Raw genomic sequence first — 19,504 nt, forward strand, 5'->3', positions numbered from 1 at the left:
CTAGCATTAAGGATTATCATTTTCTTGATTAAGAACCTATACAGTTAAGTTGTATTACGTGATTTGAGTGAATAAAGCATTCACTAGGGCAGAAGCACGTGGACATTCTTTGTTTCTCCCACTGGCCTGCGTAAGTCACACCTTTGCCCATTGCAACACTGGGCTGGAACAAATGTACTTCACGCGAGGGGACATGAAGCTGGGGGCAGAACCCTATGGTCTGAATGCGTTCCCCAAAGTCTGTGTTGGAAACTCTGGCTCACAGCCCCTTCTGGAGCAGTGCAGCAACAGTGGAGGGTGATTTCGGGGGGTTTGGCTTCTCCCTCGGCTGCAACCTGCAGAGCCTCGGTTTGATTTTTACCAAAGGTTAGTTATTTCCTCAGAATTCTCTTTCTCCATTTCCACATCTCAAGCTCACTTAGTCATCCTGTAGCTTAATCAACACGAGCCCCAGAACCCCACTGGAGCCTCACAGGCACAGGTGGTGCCTCTAGCAAACCCAGTCACCTCCTTCCATCAGGGAAGAACCACCAACTGAGCAACCAACTGCACAATGAACTGTCTGTCGAAGCCATTAAAACCATCTATTTTCCAAATCATCAAGAAAATGTACCCTGAACTATCTCCACTAAGTCCTCATGCCACTATCTGCCCTCCGAAACAGAACCATGAGTGGAACACAACCTTGAGAGGAACTGGACCCTCAGTCTGGACCTGCAGTCTCAGGGAATACAAACTGCACAGACCTCCACGTTCCAGGAACTGCCAAAATTTCAGAGACGGAAATCACCACAGGACGCTCCCGCCACGGTCCTGTACCCTCCCCACCACAGGATAGCTCCGTCATCCAGTCCAGGCCCTGGAACCAAGCAAGACGGGGACTCGGAGCCTCACCTATGACATCCAGCCTTTGCGTGTGGACGAGTCCCAAGACCTGCACTTGACCAGACGCACTCTTCTTGCAGATGCTGGCTCTTTCCGAGCAGTCCAGTGGCCCCTTGTATACTCTCTGGCACAGATTTATGAAGTACCTACAGCAAGACAAAGGAGGGGTGAGCAGGGAGGTCTCCACCCTGGCTCCACCTCCTTGCTGGAGGAGAATCGGACACAGCTCTTCCAGGCCCACGAGCCACAGAGCGAGGAGGGCTGAGGAAGGGAGTGGCCCACGCCACACCTGCTGCAGACCAACACGGGGCACAGCGAGGAGCCTGCGGGGCACGGGCAGTGCTCCAATCCTGGCAAGTCGCCCACCATCCTTCATGCTACTTCCTCCTCCAGCTCACGGCCTGCCCTGCGGTGAGGCCCTGGAGAGCAGAGGGCAGCCCCACAGGGCACGGTCAGGACAATGAACCAAGCCGGCAGAGGCAAAGCCTAGGGAGCTCTTGCCAGAGAACTGAGAAAGTCCACCCCCCGCCCACACTCAGCAGCAGGTGGCCCGTCCAGCAAGGGGCAAGCCGACCTGTTCAGCCAGCCCAGCTTTTGGGTCTGAGGGGTCATCTCTGCTCACCCACCTCCGCTCCTCTGACTGCACAGCCACTCGGTAGGCACAGGTGACATTCTGGGCTGCCTCCAGGAGCACAATCATAGTGACAGGCACCATCAGCACCACGCGTACGTGACTTTGCAGTCTGGGGTGAACCACGATGAGCCAGCAACCACGGAGGGACCCTAAGCTCCCACCTGTGTGCGGAGGGTACTCACGAGGTTCCTTCGTGGACGAAGAACCAGGACCCAGTGAGGGAGGAGAGCAGCCGTAGGTCATAGGTCTTGTGCTTCTGAATGAACTTGCACTCCATCTTCCGGGGCGGGCACACGACCTTCGTCTTCCACTCAAACGTCACCTCACACCCACGGGCTTCACTGAAGACCTGTGGCCTCCCGATGTCCTCGTCTTCGTCACACTTAAATATGATCGCAGATGTCCGGTGGCTGTTGGCTAGGGAGCAGTAGGCGTGTCCCGACTCTCCCGTCTGGCTGTCCCCGGGCGCCCAACGCCCCCTCGCCAGGCTCCTCCCAACTCTCCTGTCACGGGGCTGTCCCCCAGATGCAGCCCTGCCCTCGCCAGGCTCCTCCTGACTCTCCTGTCACCGGGCGGTCCCTCACCCACAGCTCACCCTCGCCTAGCTCCTCCCAACTCCTGTCACCGGGCTGTCCCCGAGATGTAGCTAAGGCACTCCTTGTCTGTTTCTCTCGTGCAGATCCCAGTCCGGGCAGACCTGGCCCCGCAGGCCCCACGGCACTAACCCAGGTCCTCACTGAGCTTCAGCACCTGATTCCACAGCGATGAACACAAAATATCCAGGCAATAAAAAATACCCGCCACTCCTAAAAGTTCAGGGTCATCAGGGACCAGGAGTAACTGGTGTTCCATCAAAACCAGCAGCAGAAGCACAGTGTCCCTCGTGAACTCACACCTAAGCTCCTAACATGTCCTGATCATTTACCAGAACGACAGATCTTCACACAGTGACCTCCTCTCGCTCTTCCTGGACACTCCCATCACAACAGGGGGCACCAGGCTTCACAGGAGCAAGGGCCCTAAATACTGCCCCGAGGCCCCGGCCCCTCCCAGCCACTGAACCCCGTGTGTGCCACACAGACAAAAGACCACCATGAGCCCCTTGCTTCTCCTGAATTCGCCAGCCACCCTGACCCGTGACAGGCAGTGATTCTGCTGGGGATGACTCTCAACCTCCAGGGCTGAGCACTGCAGTGGACATGAGTCCCCAGGCCAGGGAGGGCCCAGCTCATCTCAACCCAGAGCAACTACAGAGTTTCCTGTGGGCAACAGTCCTAAGAAGGGAAAGAGATGCATACGGCAGGACGATGCCCCGGCCACCCGCACGCCCACCAAGCTTGGGCTGAACAGAGCCCGACAGGACCAAGGCCGCGCCGCCACTCACTCTGCCTGCAGAAGCCCCACTCGTGGTCCCGGTCATAGTCGGCGGTGGTGCTGCACCAAAGCCTCGCCCGACCCTCCAGTACACACTCCTCGTAGCTCTTCCCGTTGAACTTGAAGGGGAAGACGCAGGGGTCGCCCGCCTCAGTTTCTGGAATGAAGAAGAACATCCAAAAGACCCAGGCTCAGTGACGGCAGCCACCCAAGGATACCCCGGAAAAAGACCTAAGGGAGCATCCGCCCAAGCCACCTAGGACCCGAAGGGCACCTGACGGGATGAGCGCATCGTGGCAGGAGCCTTTACGCCCAAGGAAGCCACGTGACCCGTCCAGTTCAAGCCCAAGATTCTAGCACTCACAGGGCTTAAAGCTCACTCCTCGGGTTGTTCCCGCTGCTAAGCCTACTTTCACACTTACTAGGGATTTAAAATTTACCTGGAGGACAAGTGTCGCCATTCACGTAACTTAGAATGACCGCTTCGTCCTGGTGCCTGTAATCCAGCTGCATTGATGCCAGCCGACCAAAGGACGCCCCCTTGCTCCCGGACAGCAGGCAGACGCCACCGTCCTTGCAGCCACCCTGTTCCGGGCCGGCTGCCGCGGTGCACACCCCCACGCTATACGTGCGCGACCCTCGCGTCACCTGCAAGGACAGACGGCACACGTGGCTGTGACTGCAGGCAGCACCTGGGACTCCAAGTTAGAAGCATCACTACAGCTTGGGCAGTGGTGGCCACAAGCTACCTCCAGGTGCCTCAGGGCCACCGTGCATTCGCCTTCTCTCCAGGCCCTGGGCCACCCGCAGGGCAACCAGGAATGTCCTGGGGTTCTCCAGGCACCTCCGAGTGGCCACCACAAGGTACCGCCCCTCCAGCCCAGGCCGTCTTCCTTTCTCTTGCTTCTCCCCGGGACTGTGGGGGCCCAATGTGGCTGCTAACCTGTCCTCAACTGGGCCCAGAAGAGAGGGGCCCGCTATGAGACCCCAGGCTCGTCCTGCTTTCTGAAGCAGGCACCCCTCACTTGGGACACTGAGTCAAGGAGCCCAGCAGATGCTCCACATGAAAACGTCCACTTGCTCTCCTCGCCCACTCTGTCCTCCCAGGATCCCCCTGCCACACACCCGAGGCTGTGCCCCAGGAACCAGGGTACTGGTTCCAGCAGGGACACAAGGGCTAGCCACTCTCTGGCTGCCAGGCTGAGGCAGGAGCGGCCCTGTAGCCTAGCCCACACCCTAGACGGACTCAGCTAAGAGGTCTAGCAGCTATGCTGGCAGTGACAGAGGCCTCACTGATGGCCGATGTGCAGACACACAGGACGGGGGCTCCAGCACAGGGAGCTGCACACCAAGTTCTTCTCACACGGGGGCAGCTGCCAGATTCTTCCTGACGTCACACCATTGGCCGGAAGACAGCTGCCTCTGTGACGAAAAGCCAGGCTGACGAAGAGCAATTCCTTCTGGATTTCTGCCAGCCAAGCTAGATCTGACCCTGCCCCATGGACGTGTGGTCCCCTGCATGTCCCAAGATGCCTCATCTGTTCTCCATCTGTGACAGGGTCTCATCGCCTGCCTCACAGAGTCATTTGATCCTCGTGAAGCTCAGAAACCCTCCAACCTACAAGCTGCAACCCAGCGCCGGCCGTGCCCGTTAGCCAACACTCCGGCCGCCTTCCTGCCGCGCTGAGCCTGGACGCCCCACACGGAGCTGCACACGCCAGGCACTGTCAGGGTGGAGCCACCAGGCGGGACGAGAGGCGGCCAGGCTGTGGAAGAGCTGTTTACCTTGAAGGTGCTCCTGGAGAGGCTGGAAAGGTTGAAGCTGTAGAGCAACTGCTCGTCCGTCAGGGCGCAGCCCTCTGTCTTCACCTCGTCCGGACAGACGATCGGGGTCTCCCACTCAAACACAAAGTCACACTCGCTGGTCCTTATCAGCTTAGGAGTTCCCTGTGGTCAGGAAAAGCACAGGTCTTAAAGACCACAGGGCCCAAGCATGGCAGCCACACGCTGCACTCCCTGAACCCCTACCAGGTGCCCAGGAGGGCAGGGCTGCAGCCACAATTGCAGGGATCAATGGGGACCTGTGACCCATAGGGGCAGCTCCCCAGGGAACACCAAGCAGGACCAACACAGTCCTGGGGTGCAGGCTGGCACCTCTGACTGCTCACACAGCCCTATAACACCCTTGCTAGCTGCAGGTTGTCACTCCCTGCTTAGAGACAGAGGAGAGTGGGGGACGTGCCGCACCATGGTTCATAGGAGAAAGGGTGTCTTTCAACATCCAGAGACAAGTCTGTGAGGGTGACATCACCACTGCTGAGGAGGGGCGAGTGTCCAGACGCTGGGGATGCATGTGACCAGGGAGGGGCAAGGCACCATGCGGCCAGACATCCCACAGGCCAAGTACTTTGAACCTGCCCGTTTATTCTTCCCTTAGAGCAGCAGAAACAGATGACGTAGCTGGGAGCTCCACCAGCCACTGCCACAGAAAACCTCTTTTCCTACGATTCAAATGGAAAAGTACTTCCACTAAAGATAGAAACTACAGGGAAGAAAGTCTACTCAGAATCCTTCCAAAACTGGACACACTCAGCATGAGATGCCATTTCTAAAATCAAGTGAACATGTCCACTCTCACAGGGCAGAGGCTCTGGGAATTCCTAAATCACATCCCCTAATTCCACCAAATTCCACCTGATGCCGGCTTAAAGCCAAGGACAGTTCCGGCTTATCTGCTTGTGTGAGATAATCTGACTCCCCTGAAGAGGGGGTCTGTGACCAAGGAGGGAATAAGGGCTGAGTGACAGAGGCTCTGGATGTTGAGAGCCACAGCCAAAGGGGCCCCAGCAAACTTCCAGCTGCCAGCTGATGATTGGCTCACAGCAGCCCCAGCAACTTCTTTCTAGCTGATTGGCTCCTCTGCGGTGATGCTCACTGGGCAGTTTCCCCGCCCTTTCAGACTGCAAGCTGATGATTGGCTCACAGCGGTCCCAGCAACATCTAGCTGATTGGCTCCTCTGCAGTGATGCTCATTGGGCTGTTTGCCTGCCCTTTCAGACCATGGAGCTGCTCATTGGGGGACTTTTTTGGCTCCGCCCATGTGACCCAGCCAATCGGCCTCAAGAGCAGGAGGATTGTGGGAGGTGGAGAGGCTTATGGTTGTGAGAGAGGCTTGTGGGAAGCCGGTGGTGGCAGTTGGGCTCCGAGGGTTTTTCCTGAGGAGCTGTTTTGTTTGGCATGTGTGGTTCTAAAAATAAAGTTCGTTTCTTTTGACAAGTGGCTCCTGAATTGTGCCCAGCCAGACTGCGGCAATCTGACTCCCCTGAAGAGAGGGTCTGTGACCAAGGAGGGAATAAGGGCCGAGTGACAGAGGCTCTGTCCACCTGCCATATGCTGAGTGTTTGAAGCAGTGCAGACACCCACAAGCATGCAGATATGCTCACGAGGGGGCAGCTCCCTGCTTCTTGGTAACTCAGCACCGTGTCACACCCTCGGGACTCATGCACAGGGACAGCTGAGAGCTGGGAGGTTCCCTGGGCCTCTGCACAGAGCAGTCAGGGGCAGCAATGGGAGTTTCCCCCAACAACTGTACTTTCCTCGTGCCGGGGGCCACCAGGTCACTTCCTGCCACTGTCAGCACATCCATATCCAGCACAGTGACCTTCCCATCAAACCTGCTCTAGCTAAGATGCCAGGATCACCTTTATTGAGACCATAATTCATCACCTGCACCCCTCAGGGTGAGATGAGCCTGGGGACCCATGGCGTTTAGGATTCTCAGAAGCAATGCAGGATTTGTTATTTCCATCACATAGCACAACCCCCAAACCCTGTGATTAAGCTCATCGATATTTCTGTAGCAGGACGTGTGAATTTTCACAATAGATGGGACAAAAAAAGATCATAAGAAGCTTCAGTACTCATTACCAAAGGGGTGACAAGTTTTCAGAGCTTCAAGGACCTCAGAAGCACAGACCAGGGCTGAGGCTGTGCTACCCAGGAAGAGCTGCCCGTAGGAGCAGTAGCTGGACCTGCTCTGCCTCCACAGAGCCACTCTAGTCACTGAGACACAGGAGCTGGACCCTCCCGTTTTGACTCCTTTCACACTGGGGTGGAGGACTCAAGAGAACCAACCAGCAGACACAAATTCTTCATCACAGAACAGTTCTCATTGTAATGGAAGTTGGTCTCATTCTTAAAAAGCACCAGAAAGGTCAATAACTTCCTAAAGTCAAACGCACTACTTCACCAAAGCTGTGCTTTTGTTCTTTGCTGACCTTTGAATTTAGACTAAGTTCCAAATGATGCCCAAAAGTCTGACCTCCCTATAAGAAGGAAGTCAGTTTAAAAAACCTTAAATACATGTAGCCAATGCTGGGTGCCATTTCTACACTCAAAGGTCACAAGTTTTTGAATCTCAACAGGCCTTCATGCAGGATGAAGGCACTCATTCTTCAGACCCAGATGCACACTGAGCTCGTTACCCAAGGCAGGTGTTTCGTACCCTTTGACCTGAAACGTGCTTCACAGTTATCTAGCCTGGCTCGCCAACCAAACTTAAGCATCTAGACTGACTGGCGGCCACCTACCATGCTGACGCCTCTCTTGCAGTGGAAGGCAATGAGCGAAGTGTAGTTGAAATGCCTGTCCGCTAGGCATGGAGTGCTGCTTTCAAAATTTAGGTAAATTTCATTGGCCACTGGATTGAGGATCGGAGGGCCTGTGACCCGGCCAATATCCTAAACAAAGGAGAGAATGAACAGTACTTCAGGAAATTAGTTGTTCCAAGGTTAGTGGAATGAGAGCTAATACAGAACTGTGAAACTCACACTTCACCGATTCTGAAAACCAACAGCACCTAAAGGCACTGGGTCAAGGCCATGCCAAGTGGGAATCTGCACAGAGACCCAGGGAAGCCCCGTATGACAAGGTCATCTGTTCAGGAACGAGAGGTGTTTTCTATCAGCCAATTTTCAGAGTCTAAGTAACTGGGTTTCCTGTCTCCGGCCATCTCAAGGTCCTCCCTACCTGATGATGGAGGTGGGAGCCCAAGCTACACCCACCCCACCACCCCCATGTTGCCCTGGACCTACCCATTCCCTCAGCTCAACAGTACCCACTGGGCAGGTCCTCAAAAGAGGGGACAAATTGGTTCACCAATTTTTATTGCTCAGTGCAGCCACAGACACACAATAGCTGCTCAATTAGAATTTCTAAATGAATAAACAACGAATGAAAGAAGAGTGAATGGCCAGGAAAGGGACATGTCATGAATATGTGGACATGTGCATGAGCGAACATGCATGAGCGTGTGTGGGAACACGCATATACTGCACACGTGTTTCTTCCCTGTGATTTGGTTTTTGGCTGCTATTCATTCATCACCATGGAGCATGTTTGGACTACATGACTGACACAACACCTTCTTCAGTTAAAGAAAGTCAGGACAACATTTAGAAATCTGAGGAAGGATGGCCAAGCAGGAGAATTCAGCAGGCCAGATGTCTCAAAAATTGACTCACAACTGAAGCTCCCTCACCTGCCCTGTTGCTCACGGCTGTAGCCTGTACCACAGACCACTTCAGCGTCCTCTGCATCAAAGGTACAAACAGTATCCTACCTATCTCTCTAAAACCCATATCTAGACATCTTACCATAGGGTTTACCCTTGGGAGCACTCAGACACAGAACAAGTACAGAAACAGAGAACTTTTGAAATACATTTCAAGTACAAAATTGCCACAATCCGGTTGCAGCAAAATAACCTGCGGGGGTGGGGGGGTGACGAGCAACTTGTGTAGATTGATACAGCAGGAGTGGGAGCGGTTTATTGTAGGACAGGAGGGGTATATATACATTCCACACAGCATATCTTAATTAACATAAACTAGATACAGCAGTCAACCAATAAGGAATCTCCACACTTAATGGCTCACTGGCGTTACTTCACAAGCCACTCCTCTGGCAAAATGCCAGGCGCCATCTTGACTTGTTTACAGACCCTAACAATTACAATTAGGCACCCCAGTGGAACCAAGAATAGTTAGGGCATGTGTCGATGGAAGCCCAGGAACTCTAGTCAGAAAGAAGAAAGTTCAGAGGAGGAAGGATTATCAGGAAAAAAGTTGCAGCAAAAGGCTATCACTTGGGGCTGCGGATGTGGCTCAAGCGGTAGCGCGCTCGCCTGGCACACATGCGGCCCAGGTTCGATCCTCAGCACCACATACAAAAAAAGATGTTGTGTCCGCTGAAAACTAAAAAATAAATTTAAAAAAATTCTCTCTCTCTCTCTCTCTAAAAGTTCCTGAAGCACAATAATGGAAAACCAATTACTTAAAAAAAAAAAAAGGCTATTACTGAATACTTTTCGTTACCGGAGGGTGCGTGAATCGGCATGGTGGCTGCCACGTGCACGAGCTGGTCATGGCGCCGCAAGGATTCTTCCCCACCCCTGGCCCAGGGAGCCGGACGCCCAAATCCAAACCTGACCCAGAGGCAGTCTCGCAGGCTCTTTCTCCCTGTGCCCAGAAGCAGTTTAAGTCCCGGGAGAGTCCCGGGGTCATCTGGGGCTGCCCAGGATGCTGCAGTTGGAAGACAGCCCCAGTTTGATCCTTTCCAAGGCCACTAACTACAATGGTTCTCCCACACCTGGAAGCTAATGAGTAATGAGCACTATTAAGGCTTATTTCAAATGTAAAAAACCTTGAGATAATGTAGGAAATTGTTCAAAAGGTTGTTTTCTTAGCGCCTGTTGGAATACTACAGGATTTTCTTTAACATCATTGCTGGAGTTCCTGCCTTCATCCCAGTGCCGGTGAGGACGAGGGTGGAAGAATTTCCAGTGTTGCTGAGAACCAGACGAGACTTCGGATCAAGCTAGCTGCCTGCAGAACTTACCTGGACTGTGATTTACCTGGACTGTGAGTTAATCTATTGAGACACTGCTTTACCTGGACTGAGACAACAAACTGTAATCTACAACAAATTGTAACTCGGTATCTTTGCTAACGGTGTCATTGCATGGAGCCATCAATTGGCTTGGTATTGTGGCATTTTGTATCCTCCCCTTCTGCTTGTAGCAGATTATTTATGGTGCTTATGTAAAAACCACTATGGTCGTTATTTAAATTAAACAAAAGGGGGAATTATTAGGGTCTATAAACAAGTCAAGATGGCGCCTGGCATTTTGCCAGAGGGAGTGGTTTGTGAAGTAACTCCAGCGAGCCATTAACTGTGGAGATTCCTTATTGGTTGACTGCTGTATCTAGTTTATGTTAATTAAGATAAGCTATGTGGAATGTATATATACCCCTCCTGTCCTACAATAAACGGCTCCCACTCCTGCTGTATCAATCTACACAAGTTGCTCGTCACCCCCCGCCAGGTTATTTTGCCGCACAAAATCACCCCAAGAATTTGACAAAATATGAATATAACTCGTATAATTTTTTAAAAATCCAAACCTATAGTAAAAGGTACAAGTGTAAACCAACACTTTGAAGAGTTGTTGTTAGCAACTGCACTCTTGCTCTTGTTTAAAACTTGCTACAAAAAAAAAAGTGCCCATATTTCACAAGCATTTTCATTACATAGGTATTTCAGACTAAGAAACCAATCTATGCCAGTGTTCCTTCTTACCACTGAAGATTATAGGTGGTGCACACCTTTAATCCCAGCAACTTGAGAGGCTGACAGAGGAGGATCATAAGTTCAAAGCCAACCTCAGCAACTTAGACTGTTAGGCACCTAAGGAGACCCTGACTCAAAATGAAAATTTAAAAAGGGCTGGGGATGTGGCTCAGTGGTTAAGTGTCCCTAGGTTCAATCCCTGGTACCTACCTGATCAGGGTACCCTGAGACTCCTAGAACACCACCAAAGTCTACCTATACATATAGGTTCACATTTTCTTACTCAGATTAATGACTGTCTGGCTACCATTCCAGGCTGATCATTCAACACCCAAACCCTTCACTTTACCCAGAACACATAGCCCAGCTCATTTCTCCACTTTGCCTGACTAACTCACCCCCAAAGGCAAGAAGCACAACACAAAGGTTTCTGCCAATAGTCCCACAAAGACCCTCGCCACCTGAATGCTCCATACTCACTATCGGGGGGCCACTGACTGGAACTTTGCACACCGCAGACCCTGCGGGACAGGGCACCCCGTGCATCGGATTCAGCGGCTGGCAAATGTTGATGTAGAAGTCCGGGTTGGTGTCGGAGGTGTCATCCTCACTCTCGTCGTAGGCCTCGTAACCACCAGTGCGGTGGATGAGCGGGGACAAGTCGATAATGGAGCTTCCGTTCCTCACGGAACACTCTGTCTGTTCAACAGGAAAGAGCGCACGTCGGTTCTACAGGGGAAGATTTCCTAAGGCTCCCACGGTAAGGATTCCAGAGCTGAACCACAGGAGCACAGGGCAGGCAGAGGGTCCCGGTGCTTCACTCTGTAGCACCGGGTGGGAGTGGTCAAGGCCACCAGTACTTGGTGGGGGGGCGAGGGAGGTGCAGCAGCTGGGGGGGCCGGTGTCAGACATGGGCTCCCCGTCCTGGACTCACCGCTTGCTCGCAGGCCAGGGGAGTGTGCCAGGAGAAGAAGAGGGTGCACGTCTGTTTGTCCAGGGAAATGAGCATGGGCCTGTTTGTGGGCCCAGCCTCAGGCCTGCACACAAAGCTGATGACACTCTTATAGCTCAGGCCAGACTTGGAGGGACATGGGGACCCATCCTCGTACACCAGCTGCAGCACCTGGTCCACGTAGGTCAGCTTCTTGCTGGCCTTGCCCACGCTGATCCTGGTCTGTCCGAAGCAAGCCCCTGCATGTGGGAGGAGGAGGAAGGCACAGTCAGGGAGTCAGTGGCCAAGTTTTCTGAGACCTTTCCATAAAGTCATAAGTCACTAAGTCTGTCTTTGGCCATCACTGTGCTGAGCTTCACAATGCAGCCCCCCGGGCCTGAGTACTGCTGAGATGACGGTGTGGGTCTTGGCTCTCCTTGTGACTGCCAGTGCCAGAAGTTGGGCTGGGGACAACCAGACAAGGGAGACAACACTCGAGGGGCCGTAGCACTCACCCACACCAGGAGCGCAGTTTTCATTGTCCCCACAGATGCTCATGTAGACAAGCCCCTTCTCGCTGTAGGCAGCCGTGAAACCAGTTCTGCCACTCAGAGAGCTCAGGTCAAAGAGGTGTCCTGCAGTGGAAGGGGAGGGACACAGTGACTCCAAGGAGCTCAGCCTCAGGGAGCCTGTCTCCAGCAAGCTCATGCGGATCACGTCAGTGCAGGTGTCAGGCCCCCTGACCCCTCCCCACCAATCTCCACCCTAAAGTGCTCCCACCGGCCAGTGCATGTCATGTGACCACCGTCCTCAGCTTTAGGGGATGGTCCACCTTTCCCCAGAGGCCATCGTGGCTCCCAGCACCCGTTCCTGCTGGAGTACCACGCAGCCACAAGGTCTCCCAAGGCCTCAGACAACCCGATGGCATCCACCTGCCAGGGGACCCCCACCCACTCCTTTCAGGCACCCAGACAGAGGGAGGCAGAAGCCTCCGGCTTGTCTTCCAGGTAGGCTCTGGAGTCCAGAGGTAGCATTCAGGAACTCATCACCCCCATGGGAGGACGGAAAATGGCTTTGAGAGCCAGGTGGCCTCTCCCACACTGAATCAGAACCAGTGTGAACACAAAGGCCGATCCAGAGGAAGGGCCAATGTGCCCAGCCACAGGATGCTCCTGCCAGGGTGCCTGGCTGCCCACCGCCTTCCCTCGCCCCTCACCTGTGTGGGGTTGGTGACAGCCCCGCCCCCTCACCTGTGCTGCCTGGCACAGCCCTACCCCCTCACCTGTGCTGCCTGGCACAGCCCCGCCCCCTCACCTGTGCTGCCTGGCACAGCCCCGCCCCCTCACCTGTGCTGCCTGGCACAGCCCCGCCCTCACCTGTGTGGGGTTGGTGACAACCCCGCCCTCACCTGTGCTGCCTGGCACAGCCCCGCCCTCACCTGTGCTGGGGTTGGTGACCTGGCAGTCGTCGTGCACACTACTCCTCACGGGGCAGGCGGCGGCTGTGGGCCAAGAGAAGGTGTACTCGCACTCCTCCACGGCGCTGATGAACAGGGGCCTGGAATTCTGCAACAGGCGGACGGCAGCCAGCATCACACAGCTGCCACACAGGCAGTGCCAACCCTCACCCTGCAAGACCCCATGAGCGCGTGGAAGTCCTGCTCAGTGTCACTATGGGACCAGGGCAGGTCAGCAAATGTGAAGGGTGGGGACCTGTTGCTGAGGCGCCCCATGGGCCCCACGGGTGGGTCAGGGAAACCAGCTGAGAGGACCAAGGTGGCACAGCAGGTAGGAGAGGCTCTGGGGGGGCCAAGGCGACAGGAGCAAGGCTGACTGACGGAACCCTGACTGCGCGAGCTGCCCTCTGCTGTGGCTCAAACAAAAGACCCAGAGGGCTGGTCATCAATCCTACCAGCCCTTCCCCTGGCAGCAGTGTGCTCACGGTTCATCTCAGACACTTCCCGTCCTCTAGAGAGCTGGTACCCAGCAGTACCCTGCGGTCCAGGACCCTGGTTGTGGGAGAGAGGCCCCCTCACTACCTTCCCTTCCCTCCTGCACATCAGGAGGCCTCTGGTCCTGGACCACGAGTGCCCAGCCCCTCACGGAGAAGGCTGCAGGCCAGCTGCCCAGGAGTCTGGCCCCTGGAGCTCCCTGGGACCCAGCTCCTCCCCCACTGCCACTGGCTCCAGAGGACCGGGCGAGCCATCCTCCCATGGGCAGGGCTGCTCCGGGTTCTAGGAGCCCCTGGTTTCCCACCCTCACACTCAGCAGCACACCCTGCGCACCACGCCTGACGGAGAAGGCGGCCAGGTGGCCAACACCTGCCCAGCTGCGCGCACCAGGCAGAACGGAGCTCAGGGGAAGAAGAGCCCTCACTCACTGCGCCTGACACCAGCCACTTCCCAGGCTCCTCCACCCTCCTGACAGCCAGCAAGGCAGGGCTGCCCCAGGGTGGGACGAAGTCACAAACCAGGTTCGCAGCTAGGAAGAAAGAGCACCCCCAAAACAGGCCTCCTCCCAAGTTGCCTCCTAGAAGGCGGGCAGCTGTCGCCACTCTTCTCTACACTCTGGGACCGAGTCTGGCTCCACAGAGCACCAACTCACAAGCCTGGCCCTGCAAGGCTGAGCACCCGAGGAGTCACGACTGTCCCCCTGGATAGCAGACCCAGCTCCTGCCCAGCTATGTCATGGAGCTCTGTGACCCGCACCCCAGGGATGCATGGATGCCCATCTCGCTGGCCCACAGATCTGCACCGTCGTGGAAGCCACGCCACTCACCACTTGGCTCTCGCTGCAGGTGAACCGGATGGTGGCTGACTTTTTCCGAATCTTGTCTGGACACGAGTCGCCATCCGTGTACTTTAGGACAATCACACCGTCTCTCCACTGAGGACCGTCCCTTACCCTGCCAAGGTTCACAGGCTTGGAGCCATCCAGCAGACACACGGCCGCCTCTGGAGGGCACGGCTCTGCAACGTGAGGAGACATGACAAGGCATTACCTGCAGGGACTCAGTCTGGCTCTGCTGGCACCAGGCACATTGGTCACACAGGGGCCCCACCAGAACCCCAAGTGTGAAACCAGCCTCAGTAACTTAGGAAGAGTCTGACTCAAAATAAAAAGAACTGGGGATGAGGCTCAGTGGAACCTGGGTTCAACCCCCAGTTCCAAAAAAGTAAAAAACACAGCTTAACCCAAAGGGACAGCAGCGGCCACCAGCCTCGCCCACTCCAGCCTCCATCCCAATGCCACTTTGCTTCACACAGCACTTTCTCCCCCCTGAAGTGCTATTTTACCACAGAAGGGCCAGGAGCAGCCATGGGGTGTGGTGGGGACAGCCGAGACACAACAGATGCATCCTTTCCCAGCCCCACACAGAGGGAAGCCCCAACTCCTCATTAAGTCAACAGGATGTTCTGAGTGGTCTGCACTTGTGTGCCCTGTATTCAAGATTTACCAAGAACACTCTGCCAGTTCCCAGTCACCAAAACCGCTGTGCCACCTGCGCCAGCTTAAGCAGCAGCCCACACCACAGTACAGGACCTCAGGTCACAGCCCACCCCACACAAGGGGAAGTGGGCCACAGCCCCCTGCCACACCCGTGAGAACACCTTTTCGCAGTTAAAGCAGCTGCACCCTGAGCTTGGCGCCTGGACTTCTGAGGTGCCAAGCTCAGAAGTGCTCATGGGCCCACACACGGCCCTGACCTCGAGTCTCCACCCTAGTACTAGAGTCCCTGCATGGTGACGAGCACAGGGCACACTCCAGGGTGCCTGTTCCAGCCTCCACCTCCCACCCTCCTTCCCTTCCACCTACTGCCGATCCCCACACTCAAAGTAACCACTTTCCCACCCAAGCCCTCAGCAGCGGGGAGCCTGGGCCACACCAGAGATCCGTCACCGAGACCCTTAATTACCCTGCCTGCCCCACAGGTGCCCCCAGGCCACCGCCCTGCTCACCAGTGCCGGCCTGTGGGGCCAGAGACTTGCAAACATTGATGAGGTAGTGCTCAGTGGCCCCCGTCCTGGTCACCGCCTCCCAGTTGTCGCTGTATCTCGACAGGGGTGAGAGGTCATAGGAATTGCCAGCCCCATCCCTGCAGGGAGGAGAAGACCACAGTCAGTTCAGTGCCCCATCCAGAAGGGTCCCAGTGTTGTCCTAGGTGAGTTGTGAAGACTCACATTAACAAAACCAAGTCCAATCCAAAAATCATCTCCAAGTGCTGGGCACACACAGGCCACGAGAGGTGGAGCTCGCTGGCCAAGGAGCCAGCAGCTGAGGACTCCGGGCACACCAGCCACTCCAGGAGCAGCCTGGCAGGCCACCTGCTGTCCAAACCCAAGGCCACAAACAGGCATAGAAGAAAAAACGGGTTGTGCTGACCTCATGCCCGGGATGAAGACGCGCTGCCATGCACCAGGTGTGCACAGCACTGAGCACCAGCACGCGCCAGGCCCAGCAGGACGGCAGCTGAGCAACTGCAGACCCACCCCTCGGGCTCAGCACTTACAGGAGAATGAACAGGGCCCATTCCTCCAGAAAGTGCCGGCGAAGCCAGGGTGTCGCCTGGACACGTAGAACCACCCATCTTAAGGAAGCCAGCAGAAGTCGTTAGTGAAGAAAGACCATGGACAAACCCAGGTATTTAGTGTAGAGCATGCTAGATGGTGACAGGAGCTGAGGGGGAAACAGCAGGGAGGAGGGGAAGCTTGGGGAAGTGGCAACTGTAGAGAGAGCAGCCAGGGAAGGCCTCACTGAGGGGATCTCTGTGTAAACCCCAGAAGAAACGGAACAGCCTGAGGCCCAGGAGCAGCAGCACCATCAGAAGAACAGCGTGAGCCAGGGGCCTGAGGCACACAGCCTGGTGCACTCAAAGAAAGGCAAGGATGCCAGTGGGACAGGGAGAGTCAGGAGTGAAACAGGGGCGAGTCCGAGACCCACCACGGTGACAGCACATGGGGTCCTAATCCCAGTAAGAACTGCAGCTCAAGCTTCCACATGACAAGGGCCCCCCGGAACTGAAGTCTCAACACATTCTGGCTGACACTTTAACACGGTCATGTGTCAACTACACAACTGGACTAGTGGGATACTCGGCAAAGGCAGGGGGCAGGGAGCCCACTACAGCAGTCGCTGCAGAGCAGCAGGCAGAGGAGAGGCAGAAAGTGGAACCAGGCGGAGTCAGCAGAAGCCGAGAGGCAGCCAGAGGTGCAGCAGGGAGGAGAGCTCAGGGTCCGGAAGAAAGGAAAATGGCACCGACAACAGTGGGCAGGAGTGGGAGGGGCCAGAGATCGGCCAACCACAGGTCAAGGGGCTCAGAAAGAAACTGCTGAGCACGCTGGCTTCTCCTCAACCGGCTCCTCCCACAGCACCCACACTGCAGGGGTGCCAGGACAGCGCTGGTGGGGGGCTGAACCTGGGGAATATGCAGAGACTCTGCCATATTACCTGGGGGGCTCTGGTGCCCCTGATACTACAGTGTGAGTATGTGTGGGGGGGTCCTAGAACCAATCCCCCAGGGACACCCATGGATGACTACACTTTTTTTTTTTTTTTTTTTTTGGCCTACTGGGGTTTGAACCCAGGGGGGCTCTACCACTAAGCTACATCCCAGCCCTTTTCATTTTTAATTCTGAATCAAGGTCTTGCTAAGTTGCCCAGCTGGCCTTAAACTTGCAATTCTCCTGCCTCGGTCTCCTGAGTTTCTGGGACTGCAGGTGTGTGCCACTGTACCTCACTACAATTTTCATCTTGAAAACAGTCAACGATACTGTTGGAGGCTGACCAAAAGGGACATAGGTGTCTGTAATGGTTTAGATGTGAGGTGTCCCCCAAAGCCTTATATATAAAGCAATGCAAGAAGGTTTAGAGGAGAAATGAGGAGGTCACAGCCTTAACCTAGTAGATGAAGTGATCCCTGATGGGATTAGCTGGGTGGTGGCTGGAGGAGCGCAGCACTGGGGGGGGGGGGGGGGGCAGAGCTGCGGGTGTATATTTTGTATCTGGAGAGTGGAGTCTCTCTGCTTCCTGATCAACATGTGAGCTGCTTTCCTCTGCCACCCCTTGAGCCCTGAGGAATAGATCCTCCTGTCTACGGGCAAGAGCTCTGAAACTGAGAGCCCTCAAAGACACTTACTCTCCTCCACACTCGTTCTGTCCTGGTCACAGCAGTGAAAAAGCCGACTAAAACAGTGCCCTTTGGAGTTACAGAGGGCGCCAAAAAAACTACAAGAAATTATATAAGTAGTGGAAAAGTCTGAAGGGAGAAGATGGGGAAGGCGCTACTTCACTTTATATACGCTTTTACTCTGTTACTACACAGACACACACACAAACTTTCACTGTAAATAATCAGGAATTCTCCTTTGACTTAATTCCTCTCAAAATCTTTGTATAGACATATTTTTAGGACAAGAAAGAAAATAAAAGTTACATATATAAATACCAGAAAACTGAAGATTGCCCTGAAATAATACTTTGGAACATGGCTTAGAAAATCAAGGAAGAAAACTGAATACAGAAGAGAAATTTGTATGAGACTTGTTTTTGTTGTACTATGAATTGAACCCACAGCTTTGGACATGGGTCTCAGGAGCATGTTGGGGTCACATCCTGCTCCTCACCCCGGCCCACCTGTGTCCCTCCATCACCCTCTCCATGCTGCAAGGACTTGGGCAAAGGGCCACACTGTCCCCAAAGCTGAGTCTCTGACATAAGCAGGGAACCTGGCCCGCTCTTTCCTCCCCTGCCCGGGAACCCTGAGAGGTGCTCGAACATTCTGCTTCTGCTCTGGTCACCACCTCGTGTGCATCTGACACAAGACAGTCCTAGACTCTGCCAGGTGCCTGGGGAAGAAGGCCAGATAAACTGACCTTATGTGCTAAAGCAAAGCACACCCAGGGAGCCGGTCGACACACAGCAACTCACTTGAACGAACACTCAATCACACTGAAGGGTGGGCAGGCGTGCTGTGTTCGCCACTCAAACAGGTAGGAGCAATCCGAAGTCTCCCTCAGGAACACTGGCTGCAAAGTAAAGATGGACGTGGGTCAGAACAGGAATGCAGACCTTCAACAGCTTATACTCCGAGTTTCAGGATGAAAACAAGAAGAAAAAGCTATGTTCAGTAAAACCCAGAGGAACAGACTGCACTTTCAACACATTTCCTATAAATGACGTTTTTAACTGAGCTATCCGGGAGATTTTATGAGACCCAAGAGCCAACTCACTCAGTTAAGACAAGGGCAGCTGGGGGAGGGCAGGGGACTCTGCAGGGCTGGGGTGGATGCTCACCTTCTGTGTGGTCCGGTCACAGTAGAAGAAGATGGTGGTGGAGCGCTGGTATACCTGATGGCAGGTGTCGCCCCCAGTGTAGTTCATCTTCAACAACCCATTTTCGTAAGTCAGCTTCTGAGTAAGGAGACCTGTTCAAGAAGCAGCAGACCAAGCCAGGTTCAGTTCACAAGCCCCAGGCTGCCACACCCATCCTAAGCTGTGAGTCACAACCTGAAGAGCTGGGGGGCAAAGCACCCCTGGACCACGGCCACTGGATCACCCACCCCCGTCACATCACACCACAGGAGGCATGAAGCCAGACCCCTTCCCGCCCAGCACGCAGCACAGCAGAATAACCTCAGGTCTGGTGATGTGCCAGCACGCCTCAGCCCAGTCCTGAGAGGCTGTCTCTGCCCGTTCTCACCACGGAGCTGTTCTACGTATCTTTTAGAGCTCCCAAGCTGATTAACTCTGGCCCGGGGGCTGAGATGCCAGGAGTAACTGTCTGCTCGTTACGGCCAAACCCTACACTGAATGTGTCCCCTGTGACTCAGCCCAGAAAAGAGCACCTCCAAACACCCACTAGCTGCTCAGTGTATCCTCCAGGCGTTACAGAGCAACATGACCTTGGAGTCAGCGAGTGACATGCTTCAGTGTGAACTCAGACCAAGAAAGCACCTGGGGTCAGAAACATCACTCACGCTGCCGCCGCAAAACACACGCTCCTTCCTGCTCTAGAGAAACGCGGTCCCCGGCGGAACTGCCTGACAGTTTAAC

General features: G+C 54.8%; 1 protein-coding gene across 1 annotated transcript in view; it reads right to left on the minus strand.

Moving 5' to 3' along the window:
• Positions 1-19,504, minus strand: part of Igf2r (insulin like growth factor 2 receptor) — a 97,542-nt gene that overhangs the window by 15,485 nt on the left and 62,553 nt on the right. Inside the window, exons 28-41 of the mRNA XM_076858065.2 lie at positions 18,746-18,876; positions 18,380-18,477; positions 15,412-15,548; positions 14,231-14,421; positions 12,892-13,018; positions 11,969-12,088; positions 11,457-11,713; positions 11,003-11,221; positions 7,483-7,632; positions 4,679-4,840; positions 3,334-3,541; positions 2,904-3,050; positions 1,702-1,936; positions 895-1,031 (exon numbers count right to left, since the gene is read on the minus strand). Coding sequence (XP_076714180.2) covers positions 895-1,031; positions 1,702-1,936; positions 2,904-3,050; positions 3,334-3,541; positions 4,679-4,840; positions 7,483-7,632; positions 11,003-11,221; positions 11,457-11,713; positions 11,969-12,088; positions 12,892-13,018; positions 14,231-14,421; positions 15,412-15,548; positions 18,380-18,477; positions 18,746-18,876 — 2,319 coding nt within the window. The remainder of the gene's footprint in view (positions 1-894; positions 1,032-1,701; positions 1,937-2,903; positions 3,051-3,333; positions 3,542-4,678; positions 4,841-7,482; positions 7,633-11,002; positions 11,222-11,456; positions 11,714-11,968; positions 12,089-12,891; positions 13,019-14,230; positions 14,422-15,411; positions 15,549-18,379; positions 18,478-18,745; positions 18,877-19,504) is intronic.

Source organism: Callospermophilus lateralis, chromosome 6, assembly GCF_048772815.1.
Source record: "Callospermophilus lateralis isolate mCalLat2 chromosome 6, mCalLat2.hap1, whole genome shotgun sequence".
NCBI classification, from domain to species: domain Eukaryota; kingdom Metazoa; phylum Chordata; class Mammalia; order Rodentia; family Sciuridae; genus Callospermophilus; species Callospermophilus lateralis.